Below are 20,781 nucleotides of genomic sequence, written 5' to 3'. Positions count from 1 at the left end.
AAGAAATTCCCCTAAAAATAAAACTCTGGAAATTTGCAAATAAATACTTGTAACGAAAAAGTTCTCATGGATTTTGCTGGTGTCACATATAGATACCATGTCTCTTTTTGAAAGAATTCTTTCATTTTTGTTTCAGGGAGCACTTTAAAATGTTGTCCTAGTGTTTCCCTAAAAAAACAACAAACCACAGACCCTGCAGGGTACAATGTGCATTGTACTTGCTGTTAGAATATTTCTTTCTGAATTCCAGGGAATTGCTCGTTAGTATGGCAACTATTTTTTGTTGAATAATTAGCCCAGTTTGTGATAATCAGGCTCAAGCAGTACATAGCTCCTCTTTTTGTAAAAGCCGTATGAAAGGAAAGCTGTTATTGTTATGTTTATTTTTTGTCCACATGGAAATACCAGAGATCAAAATAATTCTGCTGTGTCATTAGAAGTCTGACCTGTTGTCAATTCAATACCCACTCCCCCTCCGCAAACATTATGCTTTAATAAATCATCCGAAAATCAACTCCCAAAGACAATGAGCTTGTTTTTTGAATACAGTCACCCTGATCAGTGTGAGTTTTCTTTGTGTTGGTCGTCCAAAAGTAGGAATTGCTCATATCTGTCTTTACCAGACCCGGTTCTGCCCAGTTACGTGAGTTGAGCATAAGCACAAGCAGTGACAAAGCACAGCAGCCCTCATCCCCAGGTACACTGAGGAGAGCTAATGCAATTGCTAGACCATCCGCACCGGTCTTTGTGGGCTGTAAGATGGCTGCTGAGAGCGAGGTACACAGATTTATAATTTATAAAGAGGTTGGCTGCAGAAGAGGCTGGAGTTTGGAATGGCAGGAAACAACTGTATGACTAAATTGACCTCAAAAGAACAGTCAAACATAAAAACGTATTAAACTCAATAGATTGTCTTCACCTGAAAACTAAACGTAATATTCTGCTGTGGGTCCATCTGCCTGAACACAAAACCACAGCTAGACAGAGAGATTTAAAGACACAGTGACTGAGATGGCCTTTATTTATTTTCTTGCCACATCAGGTTGAGTTACTGTCAGACGTTGTCATATCAGCTGGAAGTAAGGTGTAATGTCTGATTAAAAGGTCATTCAGACCTTTAAATACACAGAATAGTATTTTTGAAGGGCAAAGCTGTGTGCTTTTGAAAAACTGCAAGATAAGAAATTTTTGCATCTGTCTACCAAGTTCTAATTAAAGATATACATTTACAATTAAATATCCATTGCATTAACTACCAATTTGGGAATGAAATATTAATCCACCCTTAAACAAAAAATGAAATCTTTTAAAATTGAATAGCTGGTTCAAGTTAAATCTAAACCAATTTATGTGATAAAATCCATAGATTTCACCACTCTAAGAATGAAGGTTATTTCCAGACAAAGAGAGACCCTTCAGCCCATTTAGAGGTTCAGCACACCAACATACAAGTTTAAGTGCAATGACCATCTACAGCCTGGCTGTATAAATCCAGCAGTCCCAGCTGGGGAATCAAACTCTCGGCAAGATTACAGCGCATTTCTGGATCTCTGTGCTGCCGGTAGGGAATCATTATCCTGAGTGACAGGAAAGACAGATCCCCCTGGAAGCCTAGGGAGGGGTGGTGAGGAGCAGAACCAGAGTTGATCAGTGTGGTTTTGCTGCAAAAGCCTTCACTGTGCCGGTGCAAATGCTGACAAACGGCAGGCTCGCTCTCAGGAGGATGCTCCGAAATCTCCAGCCATGGCTTCTCCAAGCAGGTAATGCCATAAAACATAGCACTTGAGAGAACTTATCTCCACACAAACTGGGATGAAATGACCCCCACACTTTCAAACTCTCTATTGTCCTCCCTACTTGCCAGCTTTCACTGCAAAAGAAGTAGCTCAAATATTTGAAATTTGAAATTTTAATTATTGCCTTGAAAAATCACATAGGGGACCAAGCATGCTACATTTTTGGAGGAGGAAGTAAAAAAAGGCAAGAGAAACCAACAGAAAATCTCTTCAATTAAGCAGCAATGGAAAAATGATACCTCCATATCTGTCCTGGGTGCCCCACAGGGAAATGTAAAAGCAGACCCTTGCTACATGCAACACATGAAAACAGCACACCAGCAGGTGATGGAAATTTCTCACCAAAGACTCTGTTTCAACACCTGTATTTTCACAGCAAAAGCACTCATTAAAGAGTGATGCCTCCCATTGCCCCCTGGGATGCCAGTCAGTGGGCTCTGCTCATCCAAGGCCTGCCTGCTTGCCCAGCACAGCCCAGCCCAGCCCCATCCCTTGGGGAGCTAAAGCCTACCAAACCTGCCAGAGACCTCTCTCTCCTTGGCTGAGTCTCACAGCCAGCTGAAAGATATGATACAGAGGAGTCAGGAAAATTGGCTGCTCCTGCTTGGGATGCTGTTGCTTAGGGTGCAGCCAAAATTCACAGCTATCTAACCAAGACTCACTGTAAGTCATCTGTATTATTATTTTCTGCGAGACTAGGGAATCACTTGAGGTGAACCACATTCAGAAATAAAATAGAATAATAAAATACATCAGAGCGCTACATGATTGTGACCTAATATTTTACCAATGTTAAAAGATGTTGCATTATGTAAGAATTCTTTTGATGTTTGATCCATGAGCAAAAATCCTGCTCTCATTGAAGTAAACTCACACGTTGGCTACATATGAAATTATTAGCCAAATGTGGCACTCCTCATTCCTCTTGAGGTGCCCTGACTGAAACAATCCAGCTCAAAAGAATGGGAAGTATATTACAGCTGAGGTACATTCAACAAGATTTGGGCTACCTGGCAGTCTTTAGAGAGACCTACACAACCACAGAAATAGACAGCACCTTAATGAATCTCAAATTCACAGGGCAAATGAAATGTAACCAGTGGCTTTCCCAAAGCAGCGGGACTGGTGCTGGTGACACAAGGAAAACTGACCTTCCCAAGATCTGCAGAGAACCGCACATAAGCTTCTGAAGCTGGAGGGCAATCCCTTCATGAAATGCCTTCCACAAGAGGAGCAGTTTGGCCCACTAAGTTATATAGATATATATGTGTCTATGTATATCTCAATATAACTATCTGTGTATATATAGAGATATATGATCAGACATAGAGAAATATGGTGCTCTGTGGTGGCTAAAAATGTTCAGCTGGAAATTCCTGGCCCCTGCATGAAAAGCCATTTGGATCAATCACAGCCCAGCCCAGCAAACACTGACCGCCACTGGCCATAAACCAGTGCCTGTATGTTTTCCTTACACTGTGCAAATACAGGCTATGCACCTGGTCAGTCCCACAGAACTCATGTGACCACCAGCAAGAAGGCAAACTGGCCTTTCCTCCACATCACACCTTCTATTTCCAGTGCCACAAGCTAATTTATGTGTCAGTCAGTCACCCTGGAAATGACATCAGCATTGCTCATACATAAACAGTGCAGAATCTGGTGCAAATTCAAAACTCACTTTCCATCCCCAGATTCCCTCTCTGGAAAGACCCTTCCCCAGACAAGTGCCAGACTGTCAGGCACACGTGGCAGTACAGACCCAGCCTCGTTGCTGGGATGGAGTTGTGTGTCACACTGTGGTGTGCTAAAGCCCAGCAGAGTGATGCGATCTCCTGACCTGCAGAGCACCACAAAATCATAGAATGGCTTGGGCTGGAAGGGACATTAAAGATCATCTAATTCAACCCCCTTCCATAGGCAGGGGAACCTTCCACTACATCAGGCTGGTCAGAGCCCCATCCTACCTGGCCTTGAACACTTCCAGAGGTGAGGCATCCGCCACGTCTCTGGGCAGCCTGTTCCAATGCCTCACCACCTACAAGGCATTTCTTCCTAATATCTAATCTAAACCTACCTTCTTTCAGTTTAAAGCAATTCCTCCTTTTCCTATCACTACATGCCCCTGTAAAAAGTCCTTTTCCAGCTTTCTTGTAGGCCCCCTCTAGGTACTGGAAGGATCCAGTCTCCTGAACCTCAGAATACCAGCATCTCCTGACCCACAGGAAGGTGGGTGGAAGTTGCCATCTGTCCTGCACCACGCTGCTCTGCCACTCGTGAATGCAGTCTGGACAGCATCTCCACTCCCTACTTGCCTACATACTAAGACACCCCAAGAGGAAAGCAGCCTTTCAAAGTATCTGCAGCCCACTTTGTTCCACTCATAAATATACATTACCTACAGCAGTGACTTTGGGGAAAACCTCCTGCTGCTCAGATTCAGCTCACACAGTCTCCTTGAATGTTTTTCTTCAGGCAAGGAGGCTTGGGGGCAAGAAACCAGTGTGTGAACTGCATCTCGTGGAAATGCAGAAGGAAAAGGCAGAACCCAGCACGTGGCACGTTTCTGACAGCTGCTCCGCTGCCTGTCCTGGAGGTGTGCCAGGAGACCCACCGCAGTGACCTGACACTGAGGGGGTCAGTTGCGGTTGCAGGAGGATGAGTGGATGAGGCACTGCTCCTGCACTCGTCTTGGCTCTGGCACATGTGCACACCAGCTGGCACAGGAGAGCTCCACACAGGAACAGCCCTCACCTCGAACTCCTGGCATCCTCCCCCCAAGCCGCAGGCCCATGGGAGGGATGTGCTGCCCCAGCTCTGGACGAGGTGTGAAACAGTCGACGAAGCTGCTGCTCCCCACAGCTGCCAAAATCCCTGGCTGCCCACCAACACTGCGCTCCTGCTCGCTGTACGTGTTATCAGGCAGTAACAGATGTCCTCTAATAACAAGCTTATTATTGGACTTAGCAGATAAAAAGGGACACATACGCTGGGTCAGAAGCTTGGTGGTGAGTTGTATTCCACAGCCCACCTTAAAATATCTCTCCCCATACCTGAGCTACAGGCCTGTCTCCCTTCATACCAAGGATGAGATTTAACATTTATTTTAGAAGTCAGCTTTATTTGCTCCAAGAGGAAACGCATCTGCGTGCTGGCAGTTATTTTTCCACTTGTAGTGCATATCTCTCAGGCTGTATTTGAGACAAACCAGATTTAGAACATACCAGATTAGGAAACTCATTTGACTTTCTCTGCCGCCAGCTCCACTGAGTGAAAAGTAAACCTTTGCCATGGGACATTGCAAATAGAAATTTAAAAAATGTACTCCTAAGTCAGGGTTATGGTTTGAAAACCTGGCTCCTCTGGAATAGCTCGCTCAGAGGTAACCTCATGAAATTTCAGTGGAGTCAGCTGGGGAATAAAGGATTTGTGCCAATGGCCACAGAGACTTGCCACTGTATGGCCAGATGCTGCCACTTGAACTCAGCAGCAGGCCGTAGCTCCCCAGCCAAATCAATAGGATTAGTCAGAGAAGTAATGTGTTTCTCCACAGGAGAAAGAAGGAGCAAAGGTGTCCCTCATTTACATTCACTACACACCATAGTTTATTTTATATATTAATTTTTTTTCTCTTTATAGATGAGATTAAATTTTGGGGAATGGGTTTTTGATCGGAAAAAATGCATAATGCCATTGGGGAAAACAGATGGCAAACACAGATCAGAAATCATAAGGAATCCAGACTAATGCTGTCAAAGAAAAACAGCTCAGTCCCAGGAAATGTTAGTGATGGAGTGAGCCCCTCTCCATGCCAGCGAGCATCTAAAGCTACGAGCAACTACGCCATCTTTCAGCAGAGCAGCTCTCATGCTCTGCTCCACCATCCTTAACATGCCCAGGAGACAGCTCCAGTCGCTAAGCATCCCAACAATGCATGGAGGCTGGCAGGCAGAAGCCTCGCCCCAGGATGCAGGCAGAGCCCTAGAAAGGAGCACACCTCCTCTCCCCCTTCCCTCCCAGGCTTGGAGTAACTGGCAGTGGTCGCCTTCCAGCACGCTCCCTCCCTTTTGCCAGTGCAGCTCTTTTGGCCAGCAAGCCGAGGGATGGAGCCAAGTCTCCACCTCTGCCGTCCCGCTCGCTCCCGTGGGAGGCAGCCGGCTTGGCCGCCGGCTTCCCCGTGCCTGGCATCCTGCACGCGGGGCTGGCAGCGGCGGGCAAGCCGGGGTCGGGAACTCCTCCTGCCGTCTGCTACCCTGCAGCTGAGTTCCAGTTGGCCACGCTCCGGCCTCAGGCAGGGAATCCTAATGGCTTTCTGGCAAAGGCAGCAGGGAAGATATCAGAGGTTTGGCTTTTCAGTTTAGGGGTCTCCCACATCTCACTTGCAAACTGATTCACATTTTTTTCCCTATTTCTATATCCCTCTCGAGCAGCTCATGCAGTTCCTTCAGTTTTTTCAGCTATCCCTGTACCTGAGGGTGGACCTGCTAAGTCTGCTAGAGTGCCTACTCGGCTTACGCGACTATTTTGCCTTTCTTAATTTATCATTTGCATTCTAACAGCATAGGAAGGCCTCAGGCAGCATGAGGGATTTTTTCTGTTAGTTCTGCCTGCCTGGCCTCTCAACTAGTAGGTCTGGCCTGTCTCCTGCTTTTTCAGGAATGGGAAAGGGCTCATACAAGCTTTAAGTGTTACTTCAGAGCCCAAACTGATGCTAACCAGGTCAAAAAACTGTCACTCAGTGTTCCCATACTGACTGTGAGAATTAGTATCAAATAGTCAAATGTTTTATTAGCATAAAACAGAAACCTCTGTTACCAGGAAAAGTTTTATAGAGAAATTCTTGGGTAGAGGTTTGTTACCACTGTGCAACGTAAAAACCAAGACCTTACAATGCAAAAGACAGTAAAAATGAAATACCACACCACTGCTCAGCTTCTGCTTTTGCCTAGGACCTGCCTGGTTACTTCTGCTGACTTCTCTGTCAGACATTATCAACTAGAAGTGGGGCTGCCTCTTGCAATAGATGTACCATGTGCATACACCTCCCCCTCTCTCTCACACACACACTGCCATTCACCTTCTCCCTAATCAAATCTCTGTGAAGACCATCCATCAGTCCCTATCATTTATCCTTCACACACACACACCAGCTCACAAAACAGAATTATTCTTGTTAACATTCATTCCATTAATGAGAAATCCCTGCTGGTTCATCATCCAGTGGTACAAGTCTTTGCACTCACAGGCTGACATCTCTATCATCCTCCAAACTGCTGCCCTGGGGTACAGTAATCTCTTACAGACTGGTCTCCAAGCAGAGGGGAGGCATGTTTCTTAGTACTAAACCTAAATTTAAATCTCTTTCCCCTAGAGCTGCTGGGGCTTCAGTATCTTTTTCTCCTGCATGGAACCTAAAATCGGCTATGATGCCTCATTGGTTAGCTAACTGCTTCTGTCCTTTGGGATTTTTCATATGCTGTTGATAAAAGAGCCAGTGAAAAATATATCCATTAAATGCTTGATCTCTGCTTGCTTGTTTCTCTTTCTGCAAAGCTTGCCAAAAAAAAAATGGTGGGGGGAAAAAGAAATACAGAAATACATTCACTCAAATGCAGCACTTGGAATATGGGCTGAAGGAGTAAAATCAGCCAATGCCTAAGACTCATCACAGGTGCCAGCTTGGCTCTCTTGCAGCCAAACATCAAGGTGAGCACCATGTATTGTCTGATCGGATGCAGGAAGAAGAGTAGCAACACAAACTCTTATACAGCAGGTCACTACAATTCCTGACTGGCAAGGAAAACGTTAAAAGATTGTAAATGGTTCTGAATCCCATTCATTCTCGGGTGTGTCTTCTGAAATTTTCAAGGATGACAATTAAGACACATTTCAGTAATTATTTTCATGACACTGTCACCTCCACTGGACTTTGACCTCCAAATTACTTTACATCAGCTTCCAAGCAACCAGCCAACCACATTACCACTTCCCAGAGCTCAGATGAACTGGCGATTTAGAGAGAGCAGGTTTTACATCATTACTAAGATGGTGTCATGGAGTCTTCTCCTACCCCTTCCCACGAGTCATACCCACAACCCTTCCAAATATACTTTTCTCCTCTTTTGTTTACTCTAAAACCAAAATCCTTTGTTTGACTGATACCACTCACTTTGGAGATCACATATTTACCAATGTATACTCCTTGCCTCTCTTTTCCATTTCTGACCTCTTTAATTGCCTCACAATAATCATGCTCTGCCCTCCTTGTACCTTCTACACAGACGCCCAGGGTTCTTCAGCTCTGTTCCAAGCCTGTAACTGCCAAGGTTGCTGCATCCACTCTGCATCCCCACCCCACAGTTAGGATGTGCAGAAGGACAGATGTTACTGAACTGCAGTTCTTTTGGGGTATTTCTTTCACAACAGTGGAGCAAATTCTTTGAGTTAACATGGTGTAGACTGACGTTCTGTCACCGTGCTCCAGCTTTCCTAGGACACAGTACACACCACCAAAGAAACCTCTAAGACCAAGAAGCCCTCATGCAACAAATCATCATTTTCAGCCTTTCATTTGCAAGCTTCCCCTCTCCCTTTCACATCTTTTGGCTTTCCTGTATGTACTCCTTTATCATTTCCTTAGCCCTTGAACAACTTGTTTGGATCGTGCCCAGAACAAATGCTCACCCCAATATCCAAATTCTCTCCATAAATTCTAGTCAATTTAAAAAAAATAATTAAAGAAACTGGTTTACCTTAACAACAAGGGCACGTGAAAAGCCCTGCTCCCCCTCACCAAGGTCCCTTTCATCTGTATGAAGTCTTGGCCTTCTCCTGTACAAGTGCTAGGAAGATGGTTACTGGTGAGCTCTTCAACTGCCTCACCTGAATTACTAATGGTAAACCAGCTCACAGCAGCACATATATTCCATGCTCTTCTCACCAGGGGAGATCTCACTGCCATCTTCAGCCCTACCATTGTACCCTTCAGTGCTCAGTCTGTCTGTCCGATGGTCACTGAGTAACCCCTATGGAAGACCAGGCACTCCTTCACTGAGGCTTCACGCATTATAAACAACCCTCAGTCACTTTTGTGTCCTCCTCTGTTAGAGCACTCTGCAGCTCTTCTTTCCTCCTCTTCTGTCCTCATCTTAAGTGACATGCATCCCAAATTCTCCTGGATTCCCCACTGTTTTCCAGTATTTATTAAGTTCCTCCTTCCACCTCAAATTTTATTACTGCTTCTCAACTTCCTAAACCACTGAATAACCTCTGTCATCTCTGTACAAATAACTCCTAGTCAAATGAAGTCTGATACCAGCTAGTGGGGATCCTATATAAAAGTACAACAGACACCATGACCACAGCAGCGTGGAACAGAAAGGAATACTCTCCTGAGACAGGAGAGGTGCAAAGCTTTCAAATGCCCAACACTTCCGAGACTGAGATAAAGGAAAATACTGAGTAAAGCAGGGGAAAGAATAAGACCCTATGGTGAGTAAGGGGAAGGTGCTTGATGAGTATGCTGCCTGACAAGAACACAGTATCCAGCATGACCCAGGCTGCTTTTATTCCTTTTATGTTCTCATAACTTACTTGGCACCAGAGTGTCTGGTTAAATAAGAAGAAACGGAGAAATTCTGGAAAACTGCAAAAAAATTAAACAGGCTTCGTGCATACCTGGCTACGTATTTTTATAGTGTTAATTAAGAGGATGCCTAGGAGTTCCAGGGAGGAGAAAATATTTCCCATAATGTCTGAGAGTAGAAGTTAACAAGCCTGCTGGGATCTTTTTAGCCCCTGCAGAGCTAAGGCTTCAACATTATTAAATGGCTGTCGCATCTAAAGTATGGTGCAACATAACACACAACAGAAAGCGCAGAATGCTGAAATGGGGGATGACTTCAGATTACACCACTGAGTAATTCAATTTCAGGACAGGTGTTTGCATGTGACTGAACAAGATATGACTGCAGAAAACAATAAAGGTACCCAAAAGAAGAGAGAAGACAGACAGAGCAGTATGGGCTCCCAAACAGCAAAAGAAGTGTCAAATGAAACCGCATGCTTCAAGACACTTTGGTTCAGTACGATCATTCAAGTAGATGAGCTATCAAAAATACAGACACTACAGAAGCATAGAAGCACTTTCTCTGGATGGTGGTACTCCTCAGAAGACGTGGTGGCTGCTGCCAATTTTTAAGCATGTAGTCGGTGACTTGGGAATTGTTAGCAACCAAGGCCAAGTCCTAGGGATTTTTTTACAGTGTCACAAGTTACTTTCTTATTGCTCCTAACTCACTTGGGTACATCCAAAAAACTAATCTTAAAGCCTTTCCCTTTGCAATCGACAGCCATTTCCCATTGTAACCAGCAATCAAAAGGACTATACTATATTTGATGAGTCTTTAAAGTGTATATTCTAGGTTTGCCTGCTTAGAATTACTTCACTAAGCCTAACTCTTAAAATATATGCATGTTAAGAGCTGGAAGACTACTAGTTTTCCTTTTAACAATATAAATTTTTAGGATATCTGGAAAGGACCTGTTCTCAGTCATTGCCATGTATCAAATGCGTGACAGCATACAGAAATTAGTATCAACCTTTTGTTTAACTCTCTAGAACACATTTATTTTAAAACCAAAAGCACAGCACCAGGATGTTGGTTTCTGACCAAAAAAAGTTTCTGATCCTTTGCTTTCCCCAGTACAAAGGAATTGCTTTCTGACATCCTAATTCATTCTTCAAGTAAGCAATGTCTTCCCTAACTTCAGTAAAAGTGTTAAGTGTGCACTTATTAAATATAATTGCATGGAAAGTGGACCCAAAACCCAATAATATGAATATACATGAATAGCCAGACAAAAATTGGGACTGTTCCTTACTGTTAACCACTCCTAAATAATGGTGTATAACACGAAATTCACATATCTAACAGCTTAAATGAATCTCCCTATATGAATGAGGCATGATGTGTATAGTCCACATTTTGTAGAAACACCGAATTGGAAAGATTTTCCAAACGTCCTGTAGTTGCCATAGGACTCCAAGTCATGATGGTTCTATGCACCGCTAACTGAAATACCTAGTTCAAAGTGACCAAGATGATTTGGGGGAAAAAAAAAAGAAAGAAAGAAAGAAAGAAAAAAGATACTTATTATGCAAATTACTGCTCAAAGAAAAACCCAAACTGCCCTCATTCATCATCTTTCTCATGGCACATACAGCTTGCCCAGCCTAAACAATACACAGAGATTTCATTATGTCAGCTTAAAAAGACAGACTGACCAATCAGTCATGACACTGAAACCCAGAGTCTGGCACAGAATCCCGACACCCCAACTGCATAACCTATACTAGTACTTTGAGAAATGTGCAAAGAACATTCTTTCAAAATGCAGAACCCCCATAACCAGTTAATCTCTCTTACCATACGGACAATTTCACTGGCAAACAATCATAGTTCAATGATTTAAAATGAGGAATTTCCAATGCAAGTAGAAACCAGTGTTTGTATCAAAGAGACTGTTAAGTCCTTGACTGGCCTACAATTTTGCAGAATTCCTTGACATTCTGTTCAGTTCAGTACCAAATCCCACCATTAAGAGATTTCCTTAGGCAGGAGAGACTTAATTTTTGCCCCCTTTAACAAACTATATCATATCAAGCAGCAATTTATATTCTAAATTGAATGCTAATGTCATGGGCTTTGGGCACTTTCTCTGCTTTGCAAGTATCACACAAGGAAAAGGAAGCAACAACATATGAAAAGGTAAACCAGACAACATCCAACTCCATTTCAGAGGAAATCACTTCCACTCAGTGATTTGCCAGAGCTGTAAAGAGACCAAAAGCTCGACTCCTCTGGGCTCTACACATCTTCCTCCACCCCATGTCTCCCAACAATCACAGTGCACTCCTGCCTTGCAAGATATGATCCTAAGACATAAGGTCAATTAGCTTGAATGAGATTTCCGAGCAGCAGAGAGCAGGCACCAGTGAGAAAAGATGCTTGCACCTGCTCTGGTCTCTGCTGGAGGTGGCAGTAGGAGGCCCTGTGTTGTCCCCAAGAACCTCCAGAGATCAAAAGGAAAATTCATCATTTAATGTATGTTTATCCCAGGCATGCAATATCTGAATGAAAGTGATAAAAAACCATTGCAAAGCACTCAACAAAGGTCAGATCTTGCTCTGCTTCTCATGTCCCCCACTCCCTGCCCACACCGTCATGGCAGGATTATGCACCATGTTGGAAGCCCCAAGCAAGAGTATCACAGGCACCCAGGAAGGGCTTTCATATGGTGCTAGCAACCAGTTCCAGCGCCAGGCACACTCCCTGCAGGCTCAGGCCTGGGAACAGAAAAACAAGAGCACCCTTGGCAGAGCACATGGGGCCTGAATGAGAAGGAAAGAGGGGAAAAACAGCATTCAGGGTCAATCAGGGCTTTGCAGCCAATTCCAATGTGAATTGCACTCAGGACAGACTGTGGTTCTTGCTCCAGCTGTAAACGCCCAGGAACAAGGACTGCTTTTTTGCTCTTCTGCACAGTGTTTAACACATGCACATGGGGAGACTCGGCCAGATGGAGGGCTACAAGGCAGCGGCAGGCAGGAGGGACGGACTGTCACACAGCAACATTGCTGATGTTAAGTGATGAACAGCAACGCAGGCTACAAGGTGGTCTTTCTTTTTCACCTTCCAGTTAGCCAGTTGGATCGTGTTAGCCACCTGCTCCTTATCAGACTTTACAGTTCCCCCTCACACTACTCAATTCCATCATGCCGTCACTTAACTCGTGCATGTAATTTAAAGCTAGATAGACGGCAGGGAAATTGCTTCCTCTGAGGCCCCTACTAATTGACCCCTATCCACAGAGCTCAGCAGTCTTCCCTTAACACGCTCACACACGCTACCGCTACACGAAGTGCAAGTTCGGAGGTTGCCAGCGCAGCCTCTCTCCCCCGTGGCAATGCCATATGGTGTTAAAATTTTCAGGATCAGACGCCGTTCCTGCTGAAATCAATCATCACAACCTATCCCCGGAGAAGGCCATCTCAAACTCCCACTGGCTTGAAATGCAACTCAGAGAGGTGCCTCAGATTTGGAGGCTGGTATTGACTATATCAGGGTGGTATGCAAACATTCACTTGAATAGCGCACGTATCAATTAGCTGGGCTGTTACGAAGAAAGCAAGTGGTAGCACCTATGATGACAGCATGCCTAAACAGGTGATAGTTCACATTTGGGCAGGACCCTTCAGCCCCTCCAATGCAAGTCAGCCTCTCTGCCTGAATTTGTTGCCATGCTAATGAAAATGAGGAGCGGGGCAAATGAGATTCATATGCTGAATGGAGGTGGTTCACTTCAAAGAGAGGGGGATGTAAACTATCGTCAGGCTTCTAATCTTCATAACCTGCAGAAGTTATAGACACGTATACCAATCAGAGGAAAATAAGTAGTCTCTATGGGTAAATAAAGATTATGTCTCTTTAAACCGACTGTAAATTTGAATGAACACAGAATATACATACACAAGTAGGCAGCGTGCAACGTGACGTCAATCTGATTTTTATAGATTTATTATTGCCGTACATAAAATTTTCTAGTAATAATAACATTCTATGAAAAATACTAGAGCATTGGGACACTTTTAATGTGAAAATAGTACAAGAAAAGTAGGAAAAAATAATTCAACTGTTTTAAAAAAAATGCTGGGTGAGAAGCATTCCATTAAAAATGTGAGGGTCAGGGACTAGAAAGCATTCATGTGAATCTGTCTTCAACTCCATGTACTAACTTTGAGAGTTTTATCCTATGCCTTCATTGCACCAGTAGAAAAGACTTAAAGGAAAAAGAGAGAAATGGTTTTCGTGGGATCAGCCAGTTTACTGTTTATTGGTATTATCCTCATTTTTCATTTATTCTGTTTTTAAACATAGTTCCACCCCTTGCCTTAAATCACCCCTGCAACTTGCAGCCACTGTCGAGCACAATTCATAAATCTTACAAGTGTGTAATGTGAGCCCCTCAATCCTTGATGCATTTCCATGGGACTGACTGTGCCTACCAAGGTGCCAGGGGGTCCCCTATGCAGAGTGGGGGCTTCCCCAGGAGCACAGGCCAAATGAGTCACTCCAGCAGCTCACTCCACAGAGAGGCTGCCCTTGCCTGCCCGTCGACACCAACACTGCTGCTGCAGTGCCCTCATGTAGGCCCTGTCACTCTCTGACACCCTTCCAGCTGGTGGCCATACGGCCAGAGCACTGCTGCTGCACTTGTGCTGTAGGCAGCCCTGCTGTCACTCTTTATTACGTAATTTATTTTTTTAAAAAAAGAATAAGAAAGAAGACATAAGGAAAACAACCATAGAAGAAAGTTAGTCTTCCTCTCCTACTGACAAACCACATTTCTGTAATGAAATCAGTCACATCCTGTGACAAAACTTTGTGATGGGCCATGACCTGCAGAGAAGCGATGCCTTACTGACATCTCACAGCTGGAAAGAGAAACCTGTTTCCTTCGAGTCACAGTCCAGCAGCAGAAGAGCTTTTGTGTTTACGTATCTGACAGAGCACAAACAGGAAAGAGTGAGTGGGGGAGAGAGAGAGAGAATGAAGAAAAGAAGTGAAGGCAGGTGGTTATGAGAGCACACAAGTGGCTAATTAAACCATAGGTTTTACTAGTCACAGTGGTTAAACAATTTTAACAGGCGGCATTCTCATAACATGCCTGAAAAGTTTTTACACTGTCGAACACCTTTGTCAGGAGTGAGGAAGTTCTGGAAATGTGCTCAGAGATGCACACAAACCCATAGGAAGATCTGATAACGTTCAAATTTGTTCCAGAGATAGCTCACTTTCTGCACAAATCGATAAGCCATCAGAACCTATCATTTATCACAAACATTAAATCCCAGCAGCATCCTGGTTTGCAAGCCTAATGAGGGAACCTGGCACACAAAGGCACCCCCAGTGCTGGGTGGTGTGGGGAGGATTCTCCATTCCTCTGGCTCAGAGAAATCTCTTTTAGGCTGTATTCAGCATTATAATCCATCATTAACAGACTGGGGCATTGGGTATCTTTGTTGCAAACTTGCTACAAAAGCAACAAAGGCATGCTATTGAGGAAAACAAGAGTTGGAAACCCAATCTAGTTTCTATCCCCTGGGAAGTCCATCCTAGTTTTTGCATTAGCAATGCTGGGTCACCATACATTCACAAAACAGAGCTAAAAGGAGGGAGAGCTATGAATCAAACTTTCAGCAAGGACAGTTCACTCTTGCAGAAATATATTAATTAGTTGTTTTGATGAAGCTGGTTAGGAAAGAGTTAATGGTATCAGCCAAATGTCAGTTAAACCCCCAAATGCTGCTATTGTCCCATGGCAGTGTCAATATCAACACCATTATCTGCATTTATTTAACACGGAATAAATTAATTGGCTCTTAGTGTTGCTTTTTCCCTGGAATCCCTCATCCCACCTCTTCCTGGAGAGAACTCCTGCAAGCAATGAGCAAGGGAATAAACTGCTCTGCAGATATGCACGAGCATACACACACACACACACACACACACACACACACACACACACAAAGACAGAAGTTGCAATTTCTTACTTAGTTTCTGATTTCTGTGACTACAAATCTTGGTGTCACCCGGCATACACTACTGTTCTGTACTAAATCCATCATCCTCGACACCTTCAAATGCATCCGATACGTGCATCTAACCAGCAACACTATAATTTTAATAATGACAAGGGATTAAGTGTGATTACTAGTCTTTTCTCTCACTTGTTTCCTCCCCCTAACGATACCATCCAATTGCCGTTTTCCTCACGGATGTGTATTCTGGTTCCCATTGTCTGTCGTACCCAATACATTAACCGAAATGTCTGCGACATGGGATCTGCCCGTCTCTCCTATGTCTAGTAAACCTGAAAACCTGTTGTTACAGCTTTGGGGAGCACAATACATTGTCAGTTCCGAGGACACATCGTAAAAATAACCGTACATACAGTTCACTCCGAAATCAGTTCAGTCATACCTGTGCTATTCTTCCATTGTGTTTAATACACCACGAACAGGTTATTTCGTAAAAGACATTGCCAAAGAAATCACTTGGGCACGTTTCACCGACTACCAGGCTCTATGGCCAGTTGCCTGTCTGGGACAAATTGCTACCAGCCAACCTGGAGATGAACTCACCATCGCTTTTCCCTGAACTTCTGACAGCGAGAGCGGGGCGTTCTGCTAAAACTTTCCCTTTCCCACCTCCCCGTCCCTACAAACCTCCCCGAATCGTCATTATTGCCGTTAATTAAAAAAAAAAAAGAGAGAGAGAAAAGAAAAAAAAAATAAGAAGAAACCAGAGAGAGCCAGCAGTCTTATGGAAACAGCACGGCAGGTAAACCAGGTTAGCATCGTCCCGTAACGGCCACGAGTTGGCGGGGCGGGGGCCGGCGCCCCCCGACCGTCCCTCCTCGGCCCGGGGCCGGAGGCCAGCGGCCAGGGCCCGGCTCCGCGGGGCGCCGCGGGGGGCGGCGTTTCTCTTCCCTGCGGGGCGGAGAAGGGCGGGCGGCGGGGCCGCACCGCGGGGAGCCGCGCCCGCGGCGGGAGCTCCCTCAGAGCCTGAAGGAGGCCTCGGAGAAGGGATGCTGCATCTTGAAGCTAGACAAGAAGCACTGGAGGGGCGGGGGCAGGGGGTTGAGGAGGGACGGCGGGAGGCTGGGGAAAAAGAAATCATCTCCTCTGACCTCTAGCGAAGTGCCCGGTTTTTTCTTAAGCTCTTCACATTTCCTAAATTTGCAGATCTGGTGTCCCGTTTTGCGGTTCCTGCAACTGCTGCAGACTCCACAGTTGATGAGCCGCTTGCAGGGCACGCACACCCCGCAGCGTTTCCGCTTCTTCTTGGCGGGGTTGCCCGCCCCGGCCCCGGCCCCGCCGCCGGTGCCGCCGGCCCCCCCTCCGCCTCCGCCGCCACCGCCTCCACCGCCCCCCGCGCCGGCGGCGGCTCCCAGGGCGGAGGCGGGCGAGGCCGAGGCGTGGCTCTGCGGGCAGTCCGCCAGGTTGGCGATCTGGAAGGCGCTGTCTGTGACGGCGGCCGAGGCCGCGGCGGGGGAGTGCAGGGCCGTCATGACGATGACCCCGGGGGGCAGGGACAGGCCGCCTAGCGCCGGGATGGCCGAGAAGGTGCCGACGCGGTCGGGGAGGTTCATGATCTCGGCTTCGGTGGCGCCGCACTTGAGCTTGTTCATGCACTCGCCGGCCAGCGGCCGGCAGTGCTCGGGGGCGAGCGTGGAGAGGAAGTTGCCGTTGGCCATGGGCAGGGCGGGCTGCTCGGCCGGCGGGCAGCCGGGCTTGCCCAGCCGCTGCGAGTCGCTCCGGTGGTGCATGCCGCCCCTGCCGGCGTGCAGCGAGGAGGCGGCGGCGGCGGCCGCGGAGGCGGCGGCGGAGGAGGAGGAGGAGGAGGGTTTCCTCGCGCCGCCCGCCGCGCCGCCGCCGCCGCCGCTGCCCCAGAGCATGGCGGTGGCGGCGGCGGCCGTGGCGGTGTCGCAGTTCCAGGGGGACATGCCGATGCGGGCGGCGGCGGCGGCGGCGGCGCTGGGGAAGATGGGGGTGGTGATGCGGGCGATCTTGGCCGCCTGGGGGAAGGCGCCGCCGTTAGTCTTGTAGAAGGTGGCGAAGGAGCGGTACCTCTCCATCTCCGAGTTGTAATCCACAAGGCTGTTGAGGGCCCCCTCGGGCAGGTGGCTGTCCTTGGGCAGCCCTGGCGCCTCGGGGTTGGGGCCGCTCTCCACGCACACGTTGGTGTTCATGGTGGCCGGGTCGGGGGGGGGCGTCGGGGGGGGACGGGACAGGGGGATGGGGGGCCGGGGGGAGAGGGACAGGGCCGGGGGGGGGCGCTTAATCCTCCTCCTCCTCCTCTAGGCGCATCCCCGCGGTCGGTGCCTGGCCGGGCAGCCGTTCCTCCGGCATCCTCACGGGAGCTGCCGCAGCTGAAATACAAAAAGTCATTTCCGAGGGGGTGCGCGCGCGCGGGGGGCGCTCACGGCCGCCCACGGCCACCCCGGGGGGAGGGGGGCACGACACGGGTGGGGGGCACACGCCGCCGTACCCGCGGGCAGAGGGCTTGAAGGGGCGGCCCGGGCAGAGTAAGCCCGGTCCCGGGACAAGGTGGGGGCGGGGGGACACGACACGAGGACCGCGTGCTGCCCACCTACCAGCACCGGGAAAAATGAAAAGGCGGGGAAAAAGGGCGGGGGGAATAAATAAAAAGAATTATGGAAAAAAAAATGAAAAAAAAGGGAGGTGGGGGAGGGAGCCGCCAGCTGCCACGGTGTCCTTCTGCGCCCGGCGGTCATTAGCTGCCTGCCGGCACAGCTGGCTCCGCCGGGCGCTGGTTGCGGCGGCACCGGCCCCCCCCGGCGCTCCCCGACGCCTCCGGGCACGGGGGGGCTGCCTGCGGGCCGCGGGGGGGACGGGACTAGGTTAAAAAAAAAAAAAAATACTTAAGCAATTTCACAGCCTGTGATCCCGGCGCCTGCAGCTGTACTAACGACAGAGTATTTATCCCAGCCTCTCGGGGAGGATTCCCCGCCACCGCCGCCGGGGGCTGCACAGGGAGGGCTGGGGACACACACACACCCCGAGAGGGGGATAGCCCCTTTGCGGGGCAGGGGGTTTCATGCAGAGACAGCCCGGGAACGCTCGGGAGGGCACGTCGCTGTACCTGCTTGAACTAGCCCTCGGCGGGGAAAGATGGCTCTCTGCTTCAGGGCTAGGAAAGTTTAAGAGGGGGCTAAGGACACGGCGTCCGTTTTATTTCCCACCGCCCCCTTCTTCCCCCGGGAGGTGAAGGGGGGTATTTTAGTTTATGGCAATGAGGAAGGTATATTATGGCAGCCTGCGCGAACTAAAGCAAAACATAAGCATAACTTAAAAAGCCCTCAGTTTATGAACACTGCCTCTTTGTTTTCCAGATGCTCTACCTGAATAGTTCAGATATTTCCAGCATCTTTTCTGATGTAGTGCTATCGATCAGAAACGCTCACTCGGGAGGCAGTCGTGGGGCTACGTCTAGTTTCCAGACTCCGGTATGTTTAGTTCAAAATGGTTATCAATTACGGTAATTACGATCATAATTAGATTAATGAACCGTTTGCAGCCCAACCTACCGAGTGCAAAAACTTCGTCTTCTCCCAACGTCGTGCACTAAAAAGCGGGCTTTATGTAAACAAATCCAGATGAAGGGAGCGTAAATCTACAGAAGGAACCTCACCCCCGGCTGCACTGGGGACCGGCGGGCGTCTTTCCGTCGGGGAAAAAAAAAAAAAAAAAAGACCCCGAGCCCGCAGGAGCCACCTCTGTGTTTCCACGTCAGGGAAAAACCCAGACTCTGCTGCCTTCAGAGGTCTAGTGGCAATACAAAGGCTGCCCCGGAAAGCTCTAGGCTAAGCATCGTCTCGTGGAGGGATGCGAAGGATTTGCATATAGCAAAAGAAAAAAAAAAACCCTCTCCCGTTTCCAGAAAGGAAAACGTAGCTGCATATCCTCGATAACAACTACTCAATAAAACTAGTTTTGCCAGCCATGTGTATGAAAGCCCCGCATCTGGTAAGGAATAAAACGTTAGCGTTCAGCCTTTTATGCCAGAAGTCATACGCATTTTCTTGCCCTGTTCCCCCCAGCGTTAAAGTGGTTTCTCTCCAGAAGAGCTTCTCTCGCTGGCTACCTTTTCTCTCCCCGCGATCCCCTCTCAGGGTTTATTGCCACCAGCAGCGAGAAAATGATGGTGCCCACCAACCGGGTCATTATTGTTTAATCGATGCATCTCCGGAGCATGAAAAGGGTACCCGAGACGCAGTTATTGATTTCCCTCCCCCACTAACTATCGCTCTCTTTTCTGCGAATGAAATAAATAAATAGAAATTGCTAGCCGGGCTTTGCGATTCTGTCCCTGCTTAAGCTAAATGTGACCGTACATGTTCAATGTTGCATATCTGCTCTGCCAAAGACAGAGAGATCAAAGGTCATATTTAACATTCAGGAGGAGGGGCGGGTGCAGATTAATTAATAAATTAATATAGCGATGCCTTTTATTGCCCAAGTCTAGCATTAATCTACTTTTACGATCCCAGAGGACAAGAACAACAGGAAAAAAAGAGCCCCCGACAAACCCACAAAATTTGAAAAACACAAAAAACGACCCCTCTAAAAAGAAACAAACAAACCTAAAAACCAAAAACACAAAAACCCAAAACAAAAATAACAACCCACGAAGAATAAGGGGGAAAAGAGGGGGGGGGAAGCAAACCAGTCACTTACCAGGCTCTTTATTTGGGGGGGCTTGAGCGTGCAGACGCTACCAGCCTGTCTGCCTTTAATTAGTTGCACATCAGTCCCTAACACAAAGAAGAAGAAGAAGAAGAAGAAAAACATCCAGATGTGCCTTGGCAGCTCCTCAATTACAACTTTGATACTTGTAAACAAACTGCGAGGGGCGGTGGGGAAGGTGGGGGGGGGTGACAGGGGGGATAAATTAAGCCGCCGATCCACTAAACAAATACCTGTAAGTGGCTTTTTTCCCCCCTCTCCCTCTCTCGCCCGTTGCAGAGAAAGGAGGAGGAGGGGGGGGAGCAGGGGAGGCGGCGGGGGGCGAGGAAGGAGCAGGCACAGAGGGAGGGCGGGAGGGAGTGTGCGTGTGTGTGTCTATGTGTGTGTGTGCGTGTGCGCGGTGGTCTCTGCCGGCGCGCTGCTCGCCGCCCGTCTCCCGGCGCCCGCCCTCGCACACAGCGCCGGGAGTGCGTGTGCGTGTGGCGGTGCGGGGGAGGGGAGGGCGGGGGCGGGAGGCGATCGCCGCCGAGGTGAGGGAGCGCGGCGGGAGGACGCAGGGATGCGGACACCCGCTGCCGCCGCCGCCGAGCGGCGCGCACGGGCCGCGGCGCAGCGCGGGGGGCCGCCCCCGCCGCCGCCCCCTCCGCCCCC

At 47.9% G+C, this 20,781-nt stretch overlaps 1 protein-coding gene and 1 long non-coding RNA gene across 5 annotated transcripts in view; one reads left to right on the top strand and one right to left on the bottom strand.

Moving 5' to 3' along the window:
• Positions 1-20,402, bottom strand: part of CXXC4 (CXXC finger protein 4) — a 28,625-nt gene extending 8,223 nt beyond the window's left edge. The window contains exons 1-3 of one of the 2 annotated variants that reach the window (XM_027677114.1): positions 20,364-20,402; positions 20,122-20,198; positions 16,551-17,792 (exon numbers count right to left, since the gene is read on the bottom strand). In XM_027677114.1, coding sequence (XP_027532915.1) covers positions 16,551-17,612 — 1,062 coding nt within the window. In that variant the 5' untranslated portion in view covers positions 17,613-17,792; positions 20,122-20,198; positions 20,364-20,402. Of the gene's footprint in view, positions 1-16,374; positions 17,793-20,121; positions 20,199-20,363 lie in introns of those variants that run through there. The other variant, XM_027677113.1, reaches the window with a different exon arrangement.
• LOC113964625 lies at positions 16,793-19,790 on the top strand. Of its 3 annotated transcripts, none has more exons than XR_003533240.1 (3): positions 16,793-16,862; positions 18,777-18,890; positions 18,962-19,790. It is a non-coding gene; the product is annotated as an uncharacterized LOC113964625 (long non-coding RNA). The 3 variants fall into 3 exon arrangements; XR_003533238.1 differs by lacking the exon at positions 16,793-16,862 and adding an exon at positions 16,896-16,986; XR_003533239.1 differs by lacking the exon at positions 16,793-16,862 and adding an exon at positions 17,402-17,543.
• Positions 20,403-20,781: the final 379 nt, after the last annotated feature.

This window comes from Neopelma chrysocephalum, unplaced genomic scaffold, assembly GCF_003984885.1.
Source record: "Neopelma chrysocephalum unplaced genomic scaffold, ASM398488v2 Primary Assembly neopelma1_42b, whole genome shotgun sequence".
NCBI lineage: Eukaryota > Metazoa > Chordata > Aves > Passeriformes > Pipridae > Neopelma > Neopelma chrysocephalum.
This window is presented reverse-complemented; position numbering and strand designations above follow the sequence as displayed.